Source organism: Neofelis nebulosa, chromosome 9, assembly GCF_028018385.1.
Source record: "Neofelis nebulosa isolate mNeoNeb1 chromosome 9, mNeoNeb1.pri, whole genome shotgun sequence".
NCBI lineage: Eukaryota > Metazoa > Chordata > Mammalia > Carnivora > Felidae > Neofelis > Neofelis nebulosa.
Genome location: NC_080790.1, coordinates 30,917,517 through 30,945,161, shown reverse-complemented (window position 1 = coordinate 30,945,161; position 27,645 = coordinate 30,917,517). Strand labels below are relative to the sequence as shown.

Genomic DNA, 27,645 nt, shown 5'->3' with positions numbered 1-27,645 from the left:
AATCACTGGCTCGAAAATTCCTTAGCTTTCGCCAATTGTTCGACCAAATTCATTAGCATGGGTTAGCTCTATTTCCAGGACTGCTGAAATTCTAATTGAGAAGCAAGGAGGGGAATCCGCCAGCTACAAGGGCATTCGCGTTCAGAATGTTCTAACCTTCCAGCTTCTCTTACATTTTGCCTTACATCTAACGTAGGGGGATAATCGGGAACATACATGCACAAATTCAATCTGAATGTGGCATTTTGGAGGAAAACCCCAGTTGGGTACACGAGAGTGTGTTTCGGCTTCGCTAGAAGAGAAGTAGTTATGCATTATACATGGGCTATAAAGACATTTTTTTGTAAGCCTCACTTTTAAATGTTTGAATTTTAGAACTTAAAATGTTCCATGTGTTTAGTAGTTCTTGTTCAGCTACACTAAAGAAAAGTGGTCAAAAATTCAGTCTCAGCATATGTGTGGTGTTATTTCAGGAATGTTTAATATATTATTATTTCTGGAGCTATGGAGTTTGTGAACACGGCTTTTACGTTCATTACTGGCTGTAGCCACGGGGTCATTTATTGAGTACCTACTGTGCACTAGGTCCCGTTTTACGTAGGAAAGATACAAGAGCAAATAAAGCCCACGCATCAGAGGAAACAGGCCACAGATGAATCTATAAATAAATATGATGTAATGTCAGGTAATGAAGAAATCCTTCTTGCTTTAAGCCCAGGATGGAGATGTGGGTGGGGCTACTGTTTTCGAGAAAACGCCTCTCCCCTGAAGTCCCATTTGAATAAAGACCTTAATGGATCATTTGGTTATCTGGGGAAGAAGTGTCCAAGCAGATGGAGTGCCCCAGGCACTGCTGGAGTTCCTGGAAAAGCCTGAAGGCCATGTGCAGTGAGAAGGATAGCTAGTAATCGGAAATGAGGTCTTACAGGAAACCATATGTCATAGGGTTCCTGGTGTCCCCAAAGTGAAAGGGCCATCGAGCCCAGTTTCATTTTCTGGAGGTTCAAACAATGAGAATGCATTGCAACGGAGAGCCTGCTACCAAACTACAACCTCATTAAGTTTCACTTTACTCCAGATAAAAATGGGATATTTGGTGTTTTATGTCCTGGGCCCATTCACCTAGGCATTTCTCCTCCCTGAAATGTCCTTCTTGACTCCTCTCCCTATGTAATTTCTCCCATGTTCCAAAGCGTAATTTAAGCTCTGCCTTCCATTAAGGATGTCCCCCTAACTGGGGATGCTCTGGCTGACCCAGAGTGGCTCTTCTGGCTCTGCGACTGGAGGCTTTTCCAGGACTTCCTCACCACCTGCAGACTGGCGTGCGGGGAACTCTGGAGTGGCAAGTTGAAGCGCTGGTGTGGACAGTTCTGTGTGTCTTTCAGGCAAGGGTATTCCGAAGTACCATGAGATTGTGAAATGAACCCCTGACTTAAAAAGGTTGAGAACCACTGCCCTTGACCAGTGCTTCTCCAACATCGTATGTGCACACGAAGCATCTACATTGCACTGAAATGAAGATGACAGTTCAGTAGCCCTGGAGTGAGGCTTGGTGCTGTTGGTCCCACGGCCACGCTTGGCGGCACGATGCTAGAATAGTCCCCGCCAGCGCTGGCGTGCACACCCTGGCATGTTGCTCTGCCCCTTAAGTACACTGCAGGTTTCTGGACAGCAAGGGTGCTGCCGACACTTCTTGGCTCTTTTCCTACAGTTGGGGCTCATAGAAAAATATGCACTGTCAGGCCTGCCAGATGCTTGCTCTACAGACATTAGTGTGTTCATTGAACCCGAAAGAATATCTTCTCTATGTCCACTTCCTTCGTGTCGCTTAGGCTTCCAAGGTTACCACTAGGTTTTCAAGGCTCAACTTTTCCGTAATACGGAGCAGAATCCCAGAACCCCTAAAATCCTCCTCGGACAAACCTTTTCTTCCCCCATAAATGAAATAAAGATCCAACAAACCCCAAAGCCTTCAGAGTTAGTACATGAAATGTTCTCACTTGGAAGGATAATTCACTGTATATATATATATATATATACATATATACACATATACATGTACACACACACACAAGGGCATTCTCCCTGAGGACCTTCAGTATCAAGAAGATGGCCAGTACAGATAAATAATGTGGAGCATCAAAGAGACCATCGAATCAGCACCACTGGCTCTTGAAGGGGCAGGTTCTGGATAAACTGTTTAGAGCCCAGAAGGGAAGTCTCACAAAGAGCAGAAAGGGAACATTTCTAGAAGGTGAGGAATGGTGTAGGAAAACAAAAATGGGGTTTTAGGATAAAATAGCTACCCCAAACAACCTGCCACCCTCCATTTGCACAAGCTGTAAAAGAAGTTATTTACTTAGTCATGTGGACAAAGTGTTTTTAACAGCAGCTAACTATAGAGCAAATGAAAAAAAAATTTTTTTTACACGTAAGACATGTGTGAAGAATGTCTTCGTGTGTGCAAAAGAAACTTTTCATGTGGTATTTAATAAATATATACACATACTATTTGTACTTATAAAAATACCACATGCAATGAAAGCTATGCATAAATATTTGTAAAAATCCCTTTATCTAAGTAGGCCAGTAACATTTAACATTTTTCAATAAATCCATACATAAAATATATACATTAGTGCCAAATGGAACATATATTTTGAAATATGAACCCCGAGTAAAAGTCTTAGGAATCTGGAGTAAAATCCAGGTATCTGCCAAAGGAAACTTTGGAGGAGTTGTCAATTGAAGAAAAGAAACAACGCAGGGTCCTTTATCTCCCTGGACTGTTTTGCTGGTCAGATTTCTAACATCACTTCAGCTGAGCTTTGTATTTGACTTCCAGCCTCACGGCCATTTGACCTGTCAACTATTATTTTCTTTGAGGGTTTTACCACTCCACCCAAGACCTTTGCTTTCCAGAGCAGTTGCGTCCGTTTCCTTTTCACTTCACCTTAACGTCAGCCCTGGTTTACCACGCCGGCTTAAAGTGCATCCTCTAAGGTTTCAGACCCGGGGGGCTTCGCCGTGAGGACCTGAAGCTGACAGCGCTCTGGAAAGTCAAGGTCCTCTGCAGGGTATCTGCTTTGTGCCAGGATTTCCGTCCAACCTGAGCGTCCCAGGGCCCCGGCCAGGCCCGGAGCGCCCGATACGCCCCCCCTGCCCCGGGCTCCAGCCGCCTCCCCGGGCCGACCGTGCGGGCTGGGACCTCACAGCCGGAAAACGCCGCCCTTTCCTGTCGCCTACTCATTAACCCAGGCGGAGGACTCAAGAAGGAAGAGACGGAGACGGATTAAGAAAATTAATTAACCCGGTCCAAGCTGGGCCTCCGGACGGAGGGGCGGGGCGTGCCGCGGCGGTCGCCGGAATGACCGGCGGGCGCAGGTGCCTCCAAGGGCGGAATTTTAGGCTCCCGCCGGGCCGGCAGCTGCGCCACTTGCGCCTCGTCGCGCGTCGGGGGCAGCCGCCACCCGCCTGTTCCAGCCTCAGGCAAGTCTCTTTAGGGACCCCGCAGGAGAGGAAACACCTCCCCCTGGACTGGAAAAACCTGCAGCGTCGGCTGTTCGCGTGCCCACTTGCTCAGCCCGCAGCCCCGGGCGTCTCCAGTGCGCTAAATCCACTCTCCGGGTTTTGGCAGCAGCTCCAAAGGGAGCGAGCTGGAAACTGACAAAACAAGACCTTTACCCCGAGCCAGGGCTACGAGTGGCTGGGGGACCCGCGGCCGGGGAGGGTCGGCGCGGTCAGGTGGCCCCGCTTTCCCGAGAGTCACCCGCCCGCTGCACCCTAGCTTCGCCGGGCTAGATCGGCTTGTTGGGACGAGGAGAGGTGGGCGCAAGAGGTTTAGTGCAGGTGTCCAGGGTGCGGGCGGAGTCCCTTTGTCCTCGGGCACCCAGGCGCTAGCACCCGGGGGGGGGGGTCCCTCTTTGAGGGAGGTCTTGCTAGCTTCCCGAGACCTCTCTTTGTGCCGAGGGAGCCCTACGCAGCTCCTCGTAGGGACGCCGCATCCCTAAGGGTGGCGCCCGGGTGGTAACAATGGGCGCCCATTGTACTCCCGGGGCCCGCAGGCGCTGCCGCTGCTGACCCCCTCCCGCTCCTCCGGGCCCCGGCGCAGGTACTGCGGCGGCGTGGGTCTTTCGGGGCCGCGCGCACCCTCCGCCCCGCCCCGGCCCGCCCCCTGCGCCGCCGGCCCCGCCCCGCGCGGCCCCGCCCTTCACAGGTTCAGGCTCAGCGTCCGGCAGCCGCGGGCTTAGTCCGGCTCGCATCTTCCTACACCGCTGCGGCCGGAGTCTGCCGGGAGCGCAGCGGCGGGGCGGGAGCGGGGGCCGAGCCTGGAGACCCGCGGCCTCGGGCGCCTTTACGCCCACTCGGAGTGGATAGTGCTGTGAGGTGCCTCGCGGGCCCCCTCGGCTGGATCTGCGGGTAACGGGCTGGGACTGCGTGTGCCCTCGGGAGGCGTCTGTGCGGGGCGTCCCGCCCAGCGTCAGCGGCTGGGATCCTCTGGGTTGCCGGTGAGTTGCTGCCTGCCCAGGGCTCCTTCCTCTCTGCCTGTGAGTCTGTGGGACCCGCGGTCGTGGCCGCTTCCGGCGTGCGCGGGGTGCTAGGCTTGGAAACGCACAGGGAGCGGGGATACGGAGAGCATCGCCTTACCAGCTGGGGTCCAAGGGACCAAAGGGGACGTAAAGCAGACGGGGAGGGGTTCGGGTGGCAAGATCGAGACGCAGAGCTCCACCATTTGTGCCCACCACTTTTCAGGGTGGGGCTGCACGGCTGCACTGCACCCTCCGAGCTATTTTGACAGCCATTCTGGGCGCGTATTCCATTTTTCCATCTCAGAACAAGCTGCACATGGCTACCGCCCCCCTCCCATCGTGGAATGGCACCAGGGCCGCACATGGGTGCCCCGTGCAGATCTTCGATGGCACTATCCGCCGGGTACCCTCTCACTTGACAGGGGGCATTGTGGTTGGAGCTCCAACCTGCAGATCTGGCAGTTTAGTTATTGTTATTGTTATTGTTATTATTATTATCATCATCATCATCATTATTTGACGGTGGTTCTGAATGGCTGAAGCGTTTTCAAGATTTTTTTTCCACCTTGGAACTGTCTTGACACAGACAAGTATCAGACACGTGAGGACGAATGGATCTGGCCAGTAATTTTTTTGTTATGAATTATTGTACTCCATCCCCCTCTCGACTTCGAGAGGCATGTGTTTCATCTTATAAATAGAAAGTAGCATATTTTTTGGCAGGACCTCCTTTATACTGTACAGTCTAGGAGAGGTCAGTTTAAAAATAAATATGCACTTGAATGTTGAATTGCCGAGAGCCAAGCTGTGGCTGGGACAAGCTGCGTGGACAGCAGCATCAAAGCCCGGAGCGCAGCTGTGTTGAAAAGAGTAAAAGCCCCAGAGCGCAGCCCAGGCTGACAGTCAAGTAATTACATTTTGTTTAAAAAAAAAAAAAAAAAAAAGTGAGTGAATTAAAATGAGGGCGGGAATAGGAATGTCAGGAGAGTACTGCAACATGAATCTTTGCAGCCCTGATGTATTTGGGGGAGTCACTGCTTATGTGTGCTGAGGGTGTAGGGGGTTCTGGAGAGGGAGGTGCTTGGAAGGGGGAAGGAATTGATGAATGTGTTAGGGAGACAAAGATTTCCTCCCCACCCCCAACTTTTAGGCCTCACAATATTCCAGAGTTTCTTAGGGGTGCTGCTTTTTAAACAGAACAAGAAATTTGGAGTGCAGCAGATGTCCGTGTTTGAATAGCAAAGCCAGTCTTGCAGACTTCCCCTTAAGATCACAAGGAGACAAAAGGCTTACCATGAAGTCTGATGATGGGGTATCCCTAAGGCTATCTAAAAGGCTCCTATAACATTCTAACTTAGAAAAGATCGTTTTTGTATCTAAAAACCAAGAAATGCAACGTCTCTTCTTTTCTGGACAGTTCTAGAGGTCTTCTCTCTGATACCACCTGTAATTTTCACGAGCCCTTCTGGGCAGTTAAATAAGCTAGACAGTATGTGTGTGCCACAAACCCTTTTCAGAATAGATTTAAACACTCAAGAGATATGTCAGGGCAGGTTTGAAATGCCTCGCATGGTCACACCTGGCATAAATAACCGACTTTTTGGATAGTCAAGGGATGGTTGAAAGTTCTTCATTAAGTCTCCCAAAGAATGTAGATTTCCCAATCATACTCACTGAATACAACGCTGAATACCAGCCTCTGGGCCCGAAGATAAGAACTTTACAGAAATTTGGAAGTGTTTCTGGATCCATGGCAGTTTCTGTTTTCCAGTGGTATCATCTGCAAGAGATTTACATTATGAATTCCATGATTGGAACGTGGTGCTGTGACAGCAGCTACAGACATGAAATAAGATGAGCACCCCCCCCTTCCTTCCAAATCTGAGCAGTGAAATTCTGTTCTCAGTCTGAATGTAACATGTAAAGACCGCTAAAGTAAGGAGGGTTGCACTTTTTTTTAATTGTAAATTTAAATGTGCAAGAGGAATAAATACAAAGGCATGGGCTCACATGAGCTGGTTTGTCTCTCTCCAGCTTTTCCTTTAATGTGGTGTTTTGTTTTTTATGTCCAACATGTTCACAAACGCTGCCCTTTTTCTCTTCTAACGTTCATGGTATTCAACAGCAATGGGGATAAGGTAGTTTTAACCTATATCACCCACAGATTCTTACCAGCCTATACATTTTTCACAAGCTCTGTGCCCAGTAGCCATTGCATGTATCCAGTGGGTGAAGTGCAATACCTAACCTGAAGAAACCCTCCAGAAAGACTGTTTTGATGTTTTCTTTTTAATTATTAAAATTCTTATTTGCAGTCTAATTTCGTTTAGGCCTGGCCTAATTTGTTTCTAACCAGACTCTTGTAGACCCGACTATTCATTGAATAAGAACCTCAATCTATTTTTAAATACAGTATGTTTGCCAGAGAACAAGGATAGTCATTTGAAACTAGTAGATTGAGCCAGCTACAAAATCTCCTTTACCAAGTGCTGGAGCCCAAGAATTCTGCTAAAACATCATGCTGTTCAGGACTTTGGATGATAAAGCCACTTCCTGCATGGAGCCTGTCCGAAATGCCAAGCAGTCTTCTCAGCCCTTCACCCTGGTTAACTCATTTATTTCTAGTAAGCATTCTATGAAGGAGGAACTGTTAATATCCCCATTTTATGGGTGTGGAAGCTGGGGACAGACCTGTTCTATACGTGCCCAAAATTACACCAAAAGGAACATACCTAAATATGCATATACAGTTTAACAACCCAGTATGTGCATGTAGGAGTGGCTAATCTTGCTTACATGTCAGCACCTCTTAAGGGCAAGGAGATGGGGGGGAAACCCTGAGGTTAAGAAACCTCTCTGAGTCAGGCTGCCTGAGCTCATAGCCTAGCTCTGGCTCTTAATACTTGTGTAATTGGGCAAATTACTTAGCCTGTGTGCTTCAGCTTACCAATTATACAATGGGGATAATAATATTACTCAGAGGATGAAATGAATTTAAAAAAGAAAAAAACAGTAATTCACTCAGAACAGTGCCTGATCCAGAGTAAGTACAATAAAAGGTTGATGCTTCCTTGTTGCTTTTATTTTTTTCCCAGGTGCTTAATAAATACTCTCTTATTTAATATTCGTAACTACTCTTTAACATAGAGAGTATTGTTTCAAGATGAGAACACGGCCTCAGAAAGGTTTAGTAACTTGGCCAAGGCCACACAGCTAAGTAGCTGAATCAGGTCTGGATTCAAATCTATTTGACCTTGTACTAAATACCACACCCCCACCACCTGGGAGGAGTGGCAGTAAGGCTATTAAATCTGACTCTTCTGAGGGGTTTTGGCCTCCAGCAGAGAATTCATTTCATAGTACTCTATATTCAAAGGAAAATGGTAGTAATTGCCAGCCTTGAGGGATACCGGGTGAATTATTTCATTTTTGAAGATAGTTTAATCTCATAGGTATGGCCATAGTCTTCTCCTGCAGGGGATCCAGAATCAAACCGCTAGAGTTAACGTGAGCATTTAATTTACACCATAAATGAAGAGATTTGCTATTGCTATGTGAAAATGTAGGACTCAGGAAGGAGGAAAGAAAAAAAGGCCCTGCAACATCTAGGTGCCAGGAACTTCTGGGACCAAGGATGGAGTGGAGCTTAGAGAGGACCACAACCCTGCGTTGATGTTCAGGAGAACCAGGGGCTGCAGTGTTCCGTAAGCAGTCTGGATGGTCCCGTCCTTCAGGCCAGTGTCCGCACCCAATGGTGCGTGGCCCTTCAGTCCCTGGCACCCAATGGACATTTAATACCTATTTCATAATGACACTGCTTCGGGAGGAGCTAAGCAAGAGGCAGGAGCCGCCAGTAAACTGGGCAGGAAGGTTCTGTCCTTGGTGGAAGGCGGGCCTCCTTATAGTTCTGCACCTGCCCCGGACCCTGCCAGATAAGCTTCTGGTGGGACAGACAGAGTAAGGAAGCCTTTGAAACCTAAGAGAGGTACCCTGGATCAGCCTGACTGGCCTCTACTGCCTTGGACTTGTGGGATTGTGATTAGCGGGGGACCCAGACCGAAGTAGGGGTTCTGGAAAGCATGGCCCAAAGTAACTTACATTGCCTCAAAACCAAGAGCAATAGCCTTCAAGCTGTCGGCTTCCATTTGGAATCTTCCCTTCTCCTGCCCCCACCCTTTAATGGTTACAAAACAAAACAGCACCCCACAAACCAAAATAATATAAGTAGCCAAATAGTTATGTAGCAATAGTAGGGTATTTTTCTTTCCTAAAAAAAAAAAAAAAAAAAAAAAAAAGCCTTGTTTGGCCTTGATATATTTCCTCAGTGCCAAGTTCACCAGTGTCTCATGATGAGGGGCCGAGTTTGACAGTACCTCTTGTTTCATTTTTAAAATGAAAACCCATAGTTTTAAAATATGAATCATGATACTGATATTTTCAAAGTTTACTGTTTCTGAATAGCCAGGCGAACTGAGGCATTTGAAAGCTGGTAAATTCCAAATTAGTAGTATTTGATTAATCCTTATTGCTGGCTAAAGTCATGAATGAATAGTAGAAGCCTTGAATCTCAAATATGAACCTGAAAGAACCTGATTTTCAGGGGTTTGGCTTTTGTTTGCATGTTTGAAAAAGTCACTATTCGTCTTCTAGCCTTTGATTCTTTGTTAAGCCATGTTGCATTGATAACACATCTGCAGTTAGCTAGCATAACACCACCTAACTTGCACCCTGAGATATGAATGGCACCAGAAAAGGATTCTTTGGGAAACTGGCTTGACTAAGGTCCCTTTCTGCAGGACTTCTCAGAGCATTTAATATGCCACTGTGTTTGTTGAGTCTCCACGGGGAGACAGTGTCCAGAGTCTCAAATCATTAGCCCGCAGAGCAACCGGCAGGAGTGGTCTGGCAGGCAACCCACTCTGGGAAGCAGCAAGCCAGAGGCTGAAGCCATCCACTGCAGTCTGCCCTACAGAGCTGAAGGATCCCAAGGACATTTTAGAGAGTCAAAGGATTAGAGCCACAAGAACGCACCGGGAGATGTGAGCACACCTGTCATTCTGCTGTTTGGTAAAATTAATACAAAACTAATGGAAACAGTCACAGAGGTGCTGGAGTCGAGAAAACAGATTCTGGTCTTGGCTCTGATCCAGGCATAAACTGACTTCAGGGTCTCTGTCTCATAGATGAGGCGTTTGGTGCTAGGTGGTTTCAGATAACCTCTAGCCGTAGAACCCAGTGAGCTGGAATCAGTGACACCTATCAGCCTACCAGTCTTACTACTAATAATGTGAAAACCCTGGGTTGAAAAACAGACCAGTGCAGCTCTGTAGCAAAGCAGTCTGAGCCACCGTGGAAGGCAGAGAACTTCAAAGTCAGGCCTCTATTTAGACAGCTTCTACATTTGGGAATCTGTCATGTTCTGGTGACAACTTGAAGGTCATATCTGTGGACACATCATTGCCAGTGATAAATCACTGTGTGTTTAGTTGAAAAAGACCGGTTCTGTTCCAATTCATTATAGGCCGCACCCATTTCCTAAACAAGGCATTTTTGGTTTAATGTGGCTTTGCCATTTCAGAATGCATTTGATTTCTTTACCTTTTGTTTCTTTTTTTTACTTTGTTTGTTTGTTTGTTTATTTATTTATTTATTTATTTATTTATTTATTTATTTATTTTGCCAAGGGTCAGTTCAGATGTATAACATTGATTTTAACACAGCTGGAGACAAGGCTGTAAGCCCTTGGCTGGCCAGCTGTGTCACAAGGCAAACCCCTGCACTTCTCTGGGTAGACTCTGCCCCCTCGTCTGTGAGGCAGTGGAAGGGGAGGGATGGGGGCACAGAAGAAGCAGATGTTTTCCAGGCTCTCTTCTGCCTGTAGACTGCTGTCATTCTATCACTCTTCCCTCGCTTGTACCCGAGGCATTTCCAAAGTGTCTTGTACTTGGTGTTGTAACACTTACTGTTTGAATGATCATCTTTTGACCCTTGCGGCTACCTAGTTAGACTGCCAGCTCCTTGAAAGTAGGGACTGAACCTAGCTTAGGTCAGCTTTCGTCTCTTTTGCAAACAGGACCTAATGGGAAAGCAGACGGTCTAGTCCTAGCCTGTTCTATGGTTCTGCCTGTGGCACAGTCTTCTCCCAGTGTTGTCAAGCCAGAAGTCATTTGCACTTAACAGCTTATGCAAATCCTGCGGTAGTAGGGGTGGCTGGGTGGCTCAGCCTGCTTCGGATTCTCTCTCTTCTCTCTGCCCCTCCCCACTTGTGCACGCTCATTCTCTTTCTCTCCTTCTCAAAAATAAATAAACATAAAAAAAAGAAAGAAAGAAAGAAAGAAAGAAATCGAATCCTGTGGTAGTAAAGTTACTCCTTCCCAGGCTACAGAACCTTCACATTCAAAGGGAGGCGCCATCATCCTTCGATTCTGATGGTCATGATCACCCAGGGTTCTCTGAGAAGGAAGCCACCACCAGAACCTCCTCTGAGTCTCCTCTGGGGAGTTGCAGCCTGTTCTGAAGCTTCCTCCTGCCCGGGTGCCACTGTGGGGGCTCAGTGCCACCCGGGCAGTGCCCGTGTCAGCGCCACGTGTCAGCCTGGTACTGGGCAGAGTAAGGGTCGTTGTGCTTCCTCCTGCTTGCCTGCATCTCTCCGGCCATGACCGTGTGAACTGTGGACTTCCTGATCCTGGTGGACGTATTGATCATTGGCTTCTGTCTTGTTCCTTATCCAGCTCTAGTTTCTTGGAATATTTAATAACAATTGCCTCTTCTACTGATTTGTCAGCTCATTGCCTAACAGAACTCGGTCAAGCACGTTACACGTGTGTTGTCTCCTCCTAAGAAACACTATTCCTATCTCCACTCCGCAGAGGAGCAAAGTGAGGCACCCAGAGAAAATTACTGGCCTGCTTTGTACCCTCAATTTGGTACCAGGAAGGATGGGAAAAGATGATGAACATTTAATAGGCTGGTAACAAGTATTTTGATTCTATTAACTTCATTAAAAAGTGTCGTTTTTTTCCCCTTAAAAATTCCCTGGAAACTAGATGTTTCTGCAGATGTAGAATCACAGACCCTAACATTTCACAGATGGAAGGGTCCTTAATTTCGGCCCTGCTCTCATTCTGACAGGATAAAACCAAGGCCCTAAGAGTCGAGTGACAGAAAGCATGAGACCTCTTTCGGACTTTTTTTTTTTCCTAGCTAAAGCAAAGAAAGAAAATCTTAATGTAAACCCAGTATCTTAAATAACAGATTTTGGAATCTTTTGGTTAAAGAGGAGGAAGGAAATGGGTAGGGATGTTGGCCCTACTTTTCTGTCTCCCTTCCCTTCACCAGTGACCCGTAGGTGCCTCCCTTGAACTCTGGGAGTCCTAGGGAACACAGTGTGAGGAATCTCTATCGTAAAATGCTTTGTCTGTAATACCAAGGATAAATCTTACAACTCTGTGGTGATATCATCTCTGTGCAGCTCACAGGCACCTGCCACAGACTGCTACTTTAAGTTAGCGTCGCCTAGAGGATATCTACCCTAACTCCCTCCCTTCCCCGCTGGAATCCCGACAGCATCTCAGACTCAGCAGGAAAGCCTCTCCTCTTCTTCGGACTGATTAATTCAAGTTGTTCTAGACTTCTTCCTCAGACCCAGCCCCACCTGGCCTCACCATGAACTCTAATCACATGCCTCCTTCTTTCCTTGGGACTCTACAGATGCCCTCTCACCTGACAGCTTGCCAAATACTTAAAGAAAATAACTAGAGGCCCTGAAATTTTTCTTCATCTGATCAACAACCGTTGACGATAATTTTCCCAGGTCATTGAAGTCTCATTTGCCCTCAAGCCTGGGAGAATTACACCTGGAGAGAAAGGGGGCCTGTACATTTGTAGGAGAAGCTAGCCCCCGTGCCAGAGGAAGGAATTATCCTGAGTCAGCTGGAGGTGACAATTCCTTCCACTCGTGGAGACTGTTCACAGGGTGGACACGAACCATTTTTTTGATGACAACTACAGACAACATTTAAGGAGAAAATGAAAGTGGTTATTTTGGCAGTTAGAGTGGTTCCCCTCCTTCATGTTGAGTTTCAGTAGACGTTCTGGTTTTTCATTTGGGGTCAAGATGATACTTTGCGTTTGCATAGCACTCAGCTCTTATAATCACCTTTAAGAGAAGCGGGTTGGGGGTAATTATCTCCATTTACATAGAAGGTAACTGGCACATATGTGTGTGTCTGGAGTTCTCCAAGGAACCTGCAAGCCTGGTTCAAAGTTTTAGCTTCTCCCCTAAGGCCTAGAACCTCAGTGAGGGCTCTATTGTTTTGTTTGCCAAAGTGTTCATTCATTTGATACGGGTTTTTCTTAAGTACCTGCTCTGTGCTAGTCCCACATTGATATTCAAAACAACCCTTTTCTGTAGAATGTCCATTATAGTTTCTTGAGGTTTCTTTGTACCTCTTGGGCCAAATAATCCAAATTTCCCCCTTAACTCACTTCCTTTTGAAAGGAAAGGTCAGGAGAGCGAGCTCATTGTTTCTCCCAGGGCCTCATTCTTTAAGATTGACTTAAATATAACTAGTGGGTCTGCATTCAGGGGAATGTATTGTCAATTTATTCTTGAGTCTTGCCTGTCTCTCTGAGATGCTATTTGCACATTGCAGTCAAGGATTGACATCCTTTCCCTTTCAAATAGCACGATAACAAATATTCTCTGCCTTAATCCCAAAGATCTGTAAGAGCCTATAGAATTACTGTGGCTTGCATTGATAGGCTGTAAAATTCTTACCCAGCATGGATAGAGAAAGGTTAAAATGCCTTACAGATGGAAAAATGAAAGAAAGGTTTTGCCACAAGAGGCCACAGCTCCTTTGTTAAAAGATTTCATTTATTTTTTCCTGTAGGAGTCATAGAAAGACTCTATCTTGGATTTTCAACAAGGAGGGCAGGGTTGAAGGGGAAGCAAGACAAGGCAGTCTCTTTCAGACTTTCTCATTTGTTCCTTCATTCAACAAACATTTATTCAGTGCCAGCTGTGAATTAAATATAGTTGTCTCTCCCCAAAAGAAGGCAACCTAGTGGGAGACACAAGCAGTGACGGCAGCATAGTGTGATAATTGGTGGCTTTGAAGTATAAACAAGGTACAATAGGGGCGCCTGGGTGGCTCAGTTGGTTAAGCATCTGACTCTTGATTTCAGCTTAGGTCATGATCCTACAGTTGGTGAGTTCAAGCCCCATGTCAGGCTCTGTGCTGACAGCACAGAGCCTGCTTGGTATTCTCTGTCTCCCTCTCTCTCTGCCCCTCCCCTGCTCCTGCTCTCTGGCTCTCTCAAAATAAACATTTAGAAAAAAAATAAACAAGGTACAGACGAGGCTCAGTTTAGGAGGCTTTGGGGGAGCTGGTGGGAACTATTAGCCACAGGGGTAGGCAGGACCCAAATGGCTTATTCTGTGTCCAGGTTACAAGGGTGGGCGTGCTATCGAAGACCGAGAGTGACCAGGTTACTCGGGCATTGTCGCCGGCTCACTCAAGATGAGGTTGGAGGCAGGGAGACCAATGGGGGGCAAATGTGCTTGTGCAGGAGAGAGATCTTGAGGGATTAAAAAAAAAAAAAAAAGGCTGAGGCAGTGGTGTTGATGAGAGGAGACAGCTCTGGGCCTTGTTATGGAGAATGAGGCAGGGAGACTTTGTGGGGGACTTCCTGCCATTTACCGAGAGAGGAAAGTACAGAAGGCCTGTGCCAGGTCAGGGAAGGGGGAAAGAAAGATGGCACGTTTGTGTGGGGCGAGTTGAACAGGAAGTCCCTGGGGGAAGCCAAGTGAAGTCTCAAAGACTGGGGGAGAAAAGACCAATGCTGTCTGTGAAGGAGCAGTGGTTTTTTTAGTGTGTTATTTGTTTTAATTTCCAATCCGTTGTATACTGATACTAGAGTGCAAAGTGAGTACCTCGGGCCCACACCCAGCTCCCATGCAAGCCAAACGACACAAACTTGTCAATGGCCTGTCCAAGAAGAAGAAGCCACTCATCGTGGGCTTGATTGTTATGGCAATGTCAAAAGGTTTCTAGTTGCTTCCTTTTGATTTTTTCACTTCTCTTGTCACTAGAGGAGACAGTTGAGGCCACGTGTGGGGGTGTGATTGCAGGGGAATTGTGAAAGGTTGGGGGAGGGACAATAACCATCCAACCCTGTGGAAATGCCATATCTAAGGCAGGGGCTCAAACTTTTTCTGTAAAGGGTCAGTTAGTATTTTAGACCGAGAGGCCCACATAGTCTGTCACAACTACTCAACTCTGACCTTGTCATGTGAAAGCATCTCTCCCAGGGTTTCCCAATGCCAACACTACTGAGAATTGGAGCCAGATAATTCATTGTTGTGGGGGGCTATCCTGTGCATTGCAGAATGTTCAGCATCATCCATGGCCCCTCTCACTAAATGCCAGTGACACCACCATCCCCAGTCCTGAGAATCAAAAACATCTACAGGCATTGCCAAATGTGGGGGTGTGAAGTCACCCTCAGTTAAGAACTACTGAGTTGTAGACAACATGTAAGTGAATGGGCATAGATGTGCTCTAATAAAACTTTATTTACACAAACAGGCCAAGGTCTGGATCTGGCCCACTGACTATTATTTATCAATAATAGCTCTTACTCATAGCACCTTTGCCCACCTTATTTTTATGGAGCTTACCACCTATCTGGAGATATCAGGCATAACATCACAAAACAGAAAAATAACAAATGCAGGCTCTTCAGGAGTCCTAAGAAAGCCTCTGCCAATGCAGTACTGAGCCTGGATTATGTGAGGTGAGTTGGAGAATTTCTCTGGGAAGGAAGTGACTAAAGCAGGTCTTGGAGGATGTTGTGAGTAAGGGTCGATGGTAAGCAGGTGGGAGGACAGTCCGTGTAAGGAACACAGGGTTCTTCGTTTCAGAAAGTTAGGGGGGAAGTGAAGTGTCACTAGTGAGGGAAGGGAGCCATTGTCCCCGTTGAAAGCTGTGTGGTTGTTGTCAATGGCCCCATGCACGTGCTTCCTCTGGGAAAGAATTAACAACAGTGAACACTCTTTTCTAAGAACAGGATGTTTGTTTTTCTCCTTGAGACTCAGGGGGCTTTCTTAACGGCAAAATTTTCATCTTTAGGCTTTTCTTTCGCATAAAGTCAAATTCCTTTTGAGATCCTCTTTGAGAAAATTCTTTTGGTTGGTGTCTAGGACCATTTTATTCATTCTTGCTTCCCAGCAAGGTTAAGTTATGATCTCTGCCTCTCATTGATGTTGAGATCATAGTGTATCACTTCTTCGTGCTGTCACAACTCAAGGCAGGTAGCCTGCAGAGGACATTCCATTCTGAACTCACTTACATGCAAGTCCTCACGTTAGCCAACCAGCAGCAATTAAAGAGCCCAGACTGTGGAGTCGAGCTGTGGCAGAAATCCTAGCTCCTCCGTATTTTGGCTGGTTGACCTAAGAGTTGGGCTTAACCTAAGATCGCTTCCTGAGAGGTGTTTTCTAACACCTACCTGGCCCGCAGCAAACACTCAGATGTTTGCCATTAATATAAGTGTGAATTCCTTAGAGAAGCAGGCATTTCAAACTTGCCGCGTCCTTGAGGAGCCCCTGCAGACTTGGACTGGGGGGTGGAACCTGGGAGCAAACCAGTTCCTCTCTCATGATGGAAGGTGTAGCAGGGGTTATGGATTTAAACACTTCTTAACTTGATGTTCACTGTGTGCCACGTGTAGTGGGAGGCAAACAGGACCCAGTGCGTGTCCATAGAAGAGCTCTCGGCCCAGTCTGAGGGGACATTCATTCATTCACTGGATAAATATTTGTGTACAGATATTTACATACAAATGACACGGGAGAGCCTGTCTTGGAAGTGGGTGGAGAATGGGATGGCCACTGCCAGCTTCCACATATACCCAGTGCTGGTATGATTGGAGATGCCATGATTCAGCCCATCCAGTGAGAATGAATGGTTATCGAGGACCCCAGCAGGTTGGGAGAATAACATGGAAGGCCCCGTATCTGTCTTTTCACCCCATTAGGGAAGTAGAGCATTCGAGGGGCCTAACCTTTGGGGTCAAGTTCTCTTTCTGTATTGATACTGTCCCTGCAACTTTGCAGATCAGGTGGGATCCATTAGTTATGGAAGCATGCAAGCAGTTCACATATCCACCAAACTCTAGAGTGCCTGCCTTGGTCCTCCTGACTAGCCCTGAGTCTGTGCCCCATGTAAAACTAGTCATGATAGGGACGCCTGGGTGGCTCAGGCGGTTGGGCGTCCGACTTCGGCTCAGGTCATGATCTCACAGGTCATGAGTTTGAGCCCCGCATGGGGCTTTGTGCTGATGGCTCAGTCTGGAGCCTGCTTCGGATTCTGTGTCTCCCTCTCTCTCTGCCCCTCCCCCACTCATGCTCTGTCTCTCTTTGCCTCTCAAAAATAAACATAAAAAAATTAAAAAAAAAAAAAAACTAGTCATGATAAATGAGTCGGCATTTCAAGAGAACCTGTCCTCGTCCTCCTCCTGCCTTGCTACAGCTGCTGGGGATCGATGTCCCTATTGAGTCCTCCCCAGTAACTGATTTTAACAGGGAGAACAGGTGTGGCTTCAAAAGTGCAGACTCTCGAAGTGGATGTGCTGTCTTCCAGTTTTGCTTCTAAAAAATCTTTCAACTAGTACAATTAGAGCCCGTAAATGTGAGGTGTGTACACAAATGAGCAGTGAGTCCCCCATATGGTATTTGTGGGTTGCTACAAAGCAGGTCGTAAAAGAAAAATAAATACAAGCTGTAGCTGAATCATAAACGAGAAGTCCATTTATAGGTAAGTGAAGGTGAGATGCATCAGCCTTTCTGAGTGGGTCCATAAAATGCAGTCTGTTCAGTCTGGCTGTAAGTTCATGTGCATGAAAGCTAGGCAGCTGGGGGCTGAGCGAATGGAGTTTCGCTGTCTTGTCACATATAGCTATGTCCTCGGTTTGGATGATGTAGGAGAGGGTAAGAATCTAAAAATAGAAAAGGCATCTTATCTTTTTAGGGGTAGAGTAAATAGACCAAAAATATGAAAAGCATCTCTTCAGGATGCTGTTTATCGGGTGTTCTCTGGTTACATTTTTTTTCCCTCTTGGATTTTGATTGAAGTTCAGTGTGGAATTTCAAATACTATGATTTTTTTTTTCCTGTGAATTTCAAATTCTTTGGAATTTGAGTAAAAACACAACCATCTTCAAATGGAAAGTCTTCTAGGTAAAGTCTGTGAGTGTTTTCATAGGCGAATGTGACAGGAGGCCATGGGGAAATTGACAGCGATCATACTCCCCAGTAGGAGACTCAGAAGGAGCAGAGACAAAACACCACACATCATGCACCACTGAGGAGGCTTGGGACCAGGGCTGCTCCCTGTGACATCCTCAGACCTTGATCGCCGTCCCCATCCCACAGCCACCCTTTCCATCTTTGAGACACCCGGGGTCTCCCTCGGAGACCTTCTCCCTTGGAGAAGCCAGTGTCCCTGTACCTGCTTCTCAGCTTCTCTAGGGCCTCAGAGAATCAGTTAATCCCTTTTCTATTAAAGTTTAAATGACTCCTTGAGATTCCTAAAGATTTGTTTTCCCTCGCTCTGAGTTTTCTTTCAGTCGCTCCCCTCCTTCAGCTTCTCACATGTCACGACCAAGTTCTTTGTCTCCCAGTTGGGACTCCTCAGAACATGTAGGAACATGTTCCAGGTAGCCTTTATCCCTTCCAAAGTGTGGAGTCCAGGATCAAATACAGTTTTTCAGGGCTTATCGCTGTGGAGAGAAATACCCCGAAGATGGTTGGGGGATGGAGAGGTTCTTGACTGAGTCAACATCCTCCTTCCCTGGGACTGATGGTTCAGATTTGAAGGAGGAACATGTCACATTTTTGCTTGGGGCCCAGGTGGTGCGGCAGTGCTGTGTCTGGATGTTAGGAAAAAGGGAGGCAAAGTGAAAAGTGATGAGAAGGTAGGATGTCCTTGGAGGATGTGACAACCAAGCAAGAAAGGGGAAGTCCGGTACATGCTCACTTCCCGAAAGTAGAAGAAAGGAAAAGCCTGGAGGTCCCTCAGGATGATGTCCCCACCTCCCACCTGCCCCTGTCTTTATACATGTGTGTTTTAAATTAATGTCGCAACCTATTTTGCAGGATGCAAGCACGTGTTTGCTCTCTTTCTCCACTAAGAATTACTCTAAAAATAATTAGTAGACCAACCAAACATTCCTTTCTTAAAATAAATGGAATTTAAAGAATCTAAACCTCTTTGTTCTTTTCGGATGAATTGCCAGTCCTGTCAGCTCTTAAGTGATTCAAGAACTGATTTTTTTGTGTGTCACTTCTTAAGAACCCCCTGTTTCTCCCCCCCCCCCCACCCCCCCCGACTGGCCACTGCCCTGCTTTGGTCTTTTTGGCATCATTCTGTTCACCAAAAGGATGGTAAGGAAATGAATCAAAGGGCTGCTTTAGTTTTTTCTTCATTGAATTATTATCGTAGCAGTGATGATTTCTCTTATTAACACTGTCACTCATGCTTCATTCAGTCACCAGAAAATGGAGTTGGCCAGCTTGGTGCAGGAAGGATGGCCCCGATACTCTGCCATTCTTATCAAAACCATGACTTTAACTTCTCCTTGAGTCCTTCTGTGTCCTGGAACGCTTGAGCTTCTCCCAGATTCCTGTAAGTGGGGGCCTGTGCATTTGCAGCTGGACCCATGTCCCCGCATCTGCCAGACATTCTCTCTCACCTTGATAGAGGGTGACAAGCAGCTGACTGGGATGTTGACCCCCTTTGTTGGCAAATCTAACCTCTCCTCAGTGCCCCAGGACCGGGACCTTTGTTTTCTAAGGGATCTAATTTCCCAGATGAATATGCTCTCCAGTGTCCTCGAAGGGGGGAAAGAGCAGCAAACAGTGATCCAAGAAGGGAGAGAAAAGGATTAGCCCTCATGGAGAGTTCAGATTTCAGGGTCAAGAGGAGGGTTTCTGAGAAAAAGCCTATACATGGGAAGATTTCTGTCTGTCTTCCTCTCTTTTTCTTGTCTTCCTGCCTTCTTACTCTCTGACTTTCTGTCTTTGGATTTGAGGAAGATAGAACAGAGGAATCATGGCAACACAAGAAAGCAGGAAGGCCAGGAGAGCCCCCAAGTGTGGGTGGGCAGCATCCTTTGGGTGGTTCAGTACTAAGTGTTTATGATGGATGGTAGAGTCGCGACTGATAGTAAAAGGCTAACAATTCTCTTCATTTGACCTGTAGAACACCCAGAGGGCTGCTCACCGATTCTGGTTGTGTAGTTCATATCTGGACCGGTTGTGTAGCTCATATCCTCTCCCCACTCCATCCTACGGCAAGTAATCCCACTTCCTTCTGGGCAGAGGGCAAAGCCTCTTGGGTGTTGCCTGATTCAGGCTCTCCCACTGGGATTCATCCTCCCTCTGCCTCCTGCCTCGTCTGTCAGCTGCCAGCAGCCTCTTGGAGCCCAGGTCTCCTTTTCTGCAAGCAGTGAGCCAGGGACAGGATTTCGTGTTGAGTGTTAGGGACCATCCCGTTCTAGAGCATGGCCCGTGTCACTAGCCACCGCCTGAACAGGAGCTGCACGCCCAAGCCCCAGTGCCTCCTCTTGTCTGTGCTTCCCTCCACGTGGACACTTATGCCTCTTGCCTTTTCTCATGTCTTTGTGACTAAAAACCCTTCTCTTAGGAGATCTTTTCCATTCTGCAAAGTAACACCTGTGCTCCCTCTTCCGTGAATGCCTAGTCCCTGCAGGAAGAGGCGATCTGTCCCTTGGCCATGCTCCGGCGAGACAAGGTCAGCCCTCTTCTGAGGTCTTCATATACCCACAGGCCACCACCTTACATTTTGGCTTTTGAACACAACCGCCACAGACATGTTTACATTATGATCCGGTAACAGGTTGAGTAGACTTTTCAGGACCTTTGTATAAAATTCGCTCCGAGGTGCAGCCTGAAGCTTAAGCAGCCCTTTTTTTTTTTTTTTTTAAATAGCTAATGGCTAATTCATTCAGGTGGTTCGAAAACCCAAAATCATACAAGGATATACAGTGAGAAGTTTCTCTCCCACCCTTGCCCTATCCTGTCCATCCCTCCCTGTGGGCAGTCACCATGATTAGTTTCTTGTGTGTGCTCCCAGAGATATTTTACAGACACACAAGCCAATGCAAGTGTATCTATATACTTCTGCACCTATCTTTTTTTCCCTGTAAAGATAGATATCTTTGAGCTCTTTCTGTATCAGCGAAGAACTGTTGAATCCTTCGTAAGACCTGTATGATATTCATTTGTAATTGATGATACCTTAATTTATTTAACCGGTCCTTTATCGGTGGACAGTTAGGTTGTTTCCAACTCCAGACTGTCGTATCCTCCTGGATTTGATAATCTTGTACCTGTATTATTTCCCCTGTGTGCAAGTTGGGTAAATCTCTGTAAGTGGAATTCTGGTGCCAAAGGCAACCAGCTTCCAATGAGGTGGGATCTGTTTCGTGCTTTCACCATCGGTATATGCAGGGCCTGACCCCACCCTTATCAGCCCAGTGTGTTATCACATATTTGTATCTTAAAGAGACTTTGGGATGCACCTCCTTCATAATTTGGGAGCTGACTGAATTTCCAGCGAGTGTGATTATTAAGAGACAGGACCTTAAACTCTGGAGCCTGGCGACTTGGCTTAGTGCCTTCATAGCCACGTAGCCTTGGCAGAGGGGACTCAAGACTCATTGTCTGGACCTCAGTGCATCATTTATAAAATGGGGATATTAACAGTAGCAGCCTCATGGGTTCTTGTGGGTGAGCTGGTACATATCCAAGGTTGGCACAGTGCCCAGAACATAGAGATGCTCTCAGTAATATTTAGTGTTGATGGTTCCCGGGAGCATGCACATACCCTCCCCGGGACCAGCTCTTTTGTTAACAGCTAAGAAACTGTGCCCATTAGATTTCTGCATTAGCAATGACAGAGAAGGTGCGGAAAGAATAGTCAGGCCAGGAAGGGAAAGGGACATTGATGTATGTTGGCTGATAAGCCAGGGAGCCAAGGATATCCAAAAAGGAGGGGAGGAAGCAGCCAGTGTAAGAAATCCTCATTATTAGCTCAAGCATGGTTGCCCCTGAGCTGAAAAAGAAAGATAAGATAAAGGGATGGGATTAGAGCTCTGTTTCTCTAACACTACATTGCAAATAGCAGCTCACCTAAAGTTAAAAAGACATTTTTGTCCAAAATTCCTTAAAAAAAAAAAAAAAAAAACAACTTCCAATGTATGGGAGCTCAGAGCACTGGTACATAGTAGACATTCAATACAAATTGTTTGCAAAGCTCTAGAAGCCTACATCCCTGTCACACAATAAACACTATGTAAATATTTATAGAAAGAAAAATGTATCTTCTCTTCCACTCCAGGCTCACTGCCTGCAGCTTATCTAACCTTCACTCACCAAGCCTTTTCTTCCTTTTTTTCTATTTTTTGTCCCTTCCTTCCCACCTTTGTGTCTGTGACCCTGATGTAAAACCCAGCTTCTACCAGTCTGAGCTGGCCTCTGGCGAAGGGCCTGCAGTGCCTGTGGCCGTGGCTGTGGCCGTGGCCTGCAGGGACTGAGGGCAGAGGGTTCTTCCCCTGAGCCTTCCGGGTGCAAATGTTTCCTCTCCCTACTCTCCCCAGCGCAGCCAAGCGCTGTTCAAGTGAAGGGCAATTGTGAGTGATCCGGTCAGCAGGGCAGGGAACTGTTCTCTGGCTGCATCCTCCTGGCATTTTTCCTTTTCTGCCTGATTTGAAGTGCCTTGCCCCGGTTTCTGGCCTCGCGTAACCCTGGCTCCACCAGCTGACCACGGGCAGCCCTCACTTGCCCTGAGTTGGCGGTGGACATGCTGTATCTTTCCCTGGCAGCTGTGCTCCTGGCCGTGTGTGCCGTGGACACCTCTCCGGTGGGCAGCTGTCCCTCGGGGCTGCCTCCCACCTCCTGGGGGCCCGGTGCCCTGGGGGCTCCTGCAGGCCACCATCTGCCACGCTGTGCCCAGAGGTGCGGGAAGGCAACGCCAGCTACCCCCCGAGTGGCAGGGGCCCCAGGCTGTCGTGCATTTACAGACGGAGGAAGTCCTGCCATTGGGATCCAAGGCTTTGGAGTTGTGACATTTGCTACTGCCCCCAGACCCAAATTAGCGTCAAAGCCGAGAGAATATCCGGACCCACCAGCCTGGCTTCTTAGGCACATCTCCATTAGTAACAGTGTTTCCATGCGATCCTAACCTCAAGTGGGAAGCAGAACCAGGGGGTGCCTCTGTGTGGCCACAGCAGCAGCACTTTGGGGAGGTTTGAACCAGGTCCTTACTTGGGACGAAACGGAGAGATGCTGAGTGTGAGGTCCTAGGTGGCAGCTTCAAGGTCGGCTCACTCGAGGTGCAAACCCTCTTGTGCTGCGTGGACCACCTTCCCACGCACAAAGCCAGGGCGGGGTGGGCCTGTCTAGCTCATCATCGGTCCCTGCCTTGTCCAGTCTGGGTGCAAGCCACTTCCCAAACGGAGCCTGTTGGTGCCTTGCCACTGGGTGCCAGAGCACGGTTCTTTCCACCTGCCACGGGGAAATGAACTCAAAATTTTTATGCGTACAGCCTCCAGCTGCTACAAAGCAAATGTGGCTGGCTCTCTTCAAGCCACCATCCAACTCAGCTCTTGGATATTTATTTATTTATTTGCTCCTCTGCCAGTGGGGAGGAGAGCCCGATGGGAGAGGTCTCAGCAGAGCATTTCAGGAATTCCCGCAGTGGGAAAGGTTTTTAACTTCTTCACGTCAGCTGATGGGACCGAAGAGTCAGAGGATTTATTTTTAAGAGATGAAGAGTTTCTCATCTGTAAGACGAGAACCCAGAGTCCCACACCTCCTGGCTTAGCACTTCTCATTGTGTTAAGTTGCATGTGCAGGGAGGGTGTGTGCATTTTCTATGCTGGTAACACACTACCAGAAACTTAGTGGCTTATAACACCACCTAAGCTATTGTCCCACAGTTTCTGTCAGTTGGGAGCCCAGGCAGGGCTTAGCTCCAGGATCTCATCAGGCTGGGAGACAGATGCCAGGGGGCTTTGCTCTCATCAGAGGCTCAACCGGGGTGGGGGGGATCTACTTCCGGTTCCCTCAGGTTGTTGGCAGAATTCATCTCCACGGGCCCTCCCTCAGCACAGCGGCTTACTTTTTCAAAGCCAGTGAAAGGCACCTTTCTCCAGTCTGCTAAGATGGACTCTTTTACCATGTCACCTAACCACGGGGTGACATCCCATCACCTTTGCCACATTCTGTAGTTTAGAAGCAAGTCCCAGGTTGTGCCCACACAGGTGTTAACACCAGGAGGCACATCATGGGGGTTACCTTGGGGTGCCACCTACCACAGGGAGAGGACACAAACTTTATCAGGAAGTGTTCCAAAAGTATTTCTAAGACCCAGCCAGTTGTAGATGATCACACTGGTTTTTGTTTGAAAAGAATCAGTTTCGTTCTTTTCCTTCTATCTCAGAACGTCTCCAAGACCTGAAAGGCTTGACAGCCCAGTTTTCTGTGCCACAACTCGATCCCAGCTCGGGCTCTGTCATGAACTGACTGTATGTTCTTGACAAAGGGTGATTTATTTTGTGACTCCTGAATCCCTATTTTCTCATTTGTGCGACTGGATTTTGCTAAGATTTTGTTGGCCACTGGCACATAATAGCCACTGTCACTTAATAAATGGTATTTCCAACCCCTTTCCTTATAGGACTATTTGCTGCATTGCATTAGTTTTATTTAGATACAGAACTCAGCAACAAAATATTATCAAACAAAAGGGAAAACATTTTAAAGCAAATCTACTTTGTATCTAAGGAGCTGAAATCACTCTGGTCATGTGCTGACAGCAATTCTTATAATGGAGAAAAATCTAAAAATCTTAGGCATGTGCAGAAAATTGTGTCCATGGCCATGTTTAGAAAGTACTGATGTCATAGGTATGAGTTTTTTTTCATCTCTTTGTTTCCCCCAGAAATAAGACCAAGATTAGTAGACCCTTAGTAAAAGACCCTAAGATTAAAGTTCTTATCCTACTTGATGGAGGGAAAAAAATAGAGTTTGGCTTTAGATGGGAACTGGTCCTGCCTTTATTCACAGGCTGTTGAGAAAGAGGCAGGCCCAGTGAACCCTAAAGGGTCAGCTGAATATAACCTGCTTTGGTTTCCTTTCCAGCTTTCTCCCCGCCGTGGGATGGGTTGGATGATGTAACTGACTCTCCAGGACGCCCCACTTGGCTGTGACTTCAGGAAGGCCTTTTCAACCCAGTCTCATTTCAGAGCCACTTCTAGAAGCTCCTTGAGAAAAATGATGTGACAGATCCTATCAGAAAGGATATTCGGAGCTTAACATCAGCGAAGAAAGTGTCCCTTTTCCCTTTTGCAAAGTAGACCTTCTCCAACTCCAAAATGCCAGCCAAGACCCCAATTTACCTGAAAGCTGCCAATAACAAGAAAGGAAAGAAATTTAAACTGAGGGACATCCTGTCCCCCGACATGATTAGTCCTCCTCTGGGAGACTTTCGCCACACCATTCACATCGGCAAAGAGGGCCAGCACGACGTCTTTGGAGATATTTCTTTCCTCCAGGGGAACTACGAGCTTTTGCCTGGAAACCAGGAGAAGGCCCTCATGGGCCAGCTGACCGGGCACGGCGAGTTCTTCCGGGCCAACAGCACGTCCGACTCCATGTTCACAGAAACGCCCTCCCCGGTGCTCAAAAACGCCATCTCCCTCCCGACCATCGGAGGCTCCCAGGCGCTCATGCTGCCCTTACTGTCACCAGTGACGTTTAATTCCAAGCAGGAGTCCTTCGGGCCGGCCAAGCTGCCCCGGCTTAGCTGTGAGCCCGTCGTGGAGGAAAAGGCCCCGGAGAAGAGCAGTCTGTTGGAGAACGGGACAGGCCACCAGGGAGACGTGTCGTGGGGCTCCAGCGGGTCCGCGTCGCAGTCCAGCCAGGGCAGGGACAGCCACTCCTCCAGCCTCTCCGAACAGTACCCCGACTGGCCGGCCGAGGACATGTATGACCAGCCTGCCCCGTGCGAGCTCGTCAAAGACAAGACTAAATCAGAGGAGTCCCTCTCCGATCTCACGGGGTCCCTCCTCTCCCTGCAGCTCGATCTGGGGCCCTCGTTTTTGGATGAGGTGCTGAATGTCATGGATAAAAATAAGTAACAGACACCACCAGCTCTTGTCCTCGGGGGTAAAAGGTATCATCAAAAAATAAGAACTAAACCAACCACAGTCGGAGAGAAGAGCTTCACTGGCTATGTTTGCCACTGTGTGATAGGTTTTCTAAAATAATGTTCCTACAAAGTATTTTTTGTACCTGTTATGCCCTGTTTGCAAAAACAAAACAATAACAACAAAAACTGTCCTGGCGAAAAGGAAGTGAGTCTGTCAGAACCCATTTTTTTTCGGTGGGTATTGCTGACGTTCAGCTCACGTTTTTTTGCTTCCAGACACGTTAAGAAATCTAGCCCAGCCAAGATTGGCACTAGCTCGAAGGGCTGCACAAGTCACATTAAAGAACTTCACAGTACTCTAGCATTTCCTGGGCAAGAAGAAGTCAAAGTTTATTTAACACCTAAGCCTTTTTTCTAGACTCTTTTCTATATTACATCATTTGGGCTCGCCATAGCAAATTCTTCAGTGTTAACACTATTCTCTGTTTTCACATTTGAACAACTTTATGGGTTTGGGGGATTTTCTTGTAGCTCTTATATATCCCTATATATTATATCTATATCGCGAAATTTTGACTGTCCGCTACATGTTGGTAAGACACAAGCAAAGTATTACTGTAACTAAGTTATTTTTAAAGTTAAAATATATTTTTATGTGCCTTTGGCTTTTTATTGCAGAGTCTACATTTTATAGGTATCACATCAAATGTCATTTGACTTGTTTCCATTTGGGGTCCCATTGTAAGCTGCGTATGTATATGTTTGGAAAAGTGTATTCATATTTAGCTTTATCTCTTTTTCTTCATCTGTTAATCATACTTTTCACAGTAACCAACAATGGATTGTAAAGTATAAAGGCACAGGTTACTCAAGATGCTTCTGCAGAGACTGTGGGCTACACCATATAATGTTATTTGGAAATATAGGTATTTTAGTACAGTACATACTTGCATTACATAGGTACTTCATGCAACACAATAAAGAGTAAATGTTAAAATGAAGTTGCTTGTTTATAGTAATAAATAAAAACATAAGAGAATAATAATATTTTCCTTAAGTCCAGGACCAGAAAAATTGCTTCTCTGAAGTATGTGTGAGCCTTTAAAATAAGGTATGAGGTGATTTCCATCCACTCTGCAATTTTGATTATTTCCCAAAGCTTTGAGATTCCAGAAACAGCACCCCTCAATTTTAGGAGAAATGAACAAGATCAGAATTTTTTAAAAATATTTTGGGGACAGTGTAAGTCGGGGAGGAGCAGAGAGAGTGGGACAGAGGATCCAAGGCAGGCTCTGCACTGACAGGCTGACAGCAGCAAGTCTCGTGGGGGGCTCAAACTCACAAACCACGAGATCATGACCTAAGCTGAAGTCAGACGCTCAACCCACGGAGCCACCCAGGGGCCCCTCAGTACTTTTTAGGTCAATCGATGCCAGCTTCTCAAAATTCATTTCTGTGCATCTCTTACTTTAACACACTATGGCAAACTCTTGTAACTCCAATCCCATCCTTGTTGGACAGATGTTTCCTTGCTGCAGGTGCCATATAAACAAGATTAAGGAGGCTAAAAAGAGGGCAGTAGAGAACACTCTTCTCTCTCCCCCCACCCCCACACCAAGGAGGAGAGATGCCTGAGGATGTCAGTTAAGGAACGGGAACAGGAAATGTACACAGCGATTCCTGCCCTGCTGTCAGCACCCTCCTCCCCCTTCAAAGTCAAACACTTGCACATCATAACTTTCATTTCTCCTTGAACTGTATCCTGAAATGACTTCCTCTCTCAGACATTTCAATGATTGTCCCACCTGGTTTGGAGCTGTTGCAGTTCTATCATCCGATCATCTAAAATAACCTCTGACCTTCAGGTGAAACACGGG

General features: G+C 46.9%; 1 protein-coding gene across 3 annotated transcripts; it reads left to right on the top strand.

The window, feature by feature from the left end:
- The first annotated feature begins 3,677 nt into the window (after positions 1 to 3,677).
- CDC42EP3 (CDC42 effector protein 3) lies at positions 3,678 to 26,769 on the top strand. Of its 3 annotated transcripts, none has more exons than XM_058683064.1 (2): positions 3,678 to 3,825; positions 24,760 to 26,769. In XM_058683064.1, the coding sequence occupies exon 2, from the start codon at positions 24,993 to 24,995 to the stop codon at positions 25,755 to 25,757; it is 765 nt and encodes a 254-aa protein (XP_058539047.1). In that variant the 5' UTR covers positions 3,678 to 3,825; positions 24,760 to 24,992; the 3' UTR covers positions 25,758 to 26,769. The 3 variants fall into 3 exon arrangements, with proteins under 3 accessions (XP_058539047.1, XP_058539045.1, XP_058539046.1); XM_058683062.1 differs by lacking the exon at positions 3,678 to 3,825 and adding an exon at positions 4,189 to 4,508; XM_058683063.1 differs by lacking the exon at positions 3,678 to 3,825 and adding an exon at positions 4,189 to 4,547.
- The last annotated feature ends 876 nt before the right edge of the window (positions 26,770 to 27,645 follow it).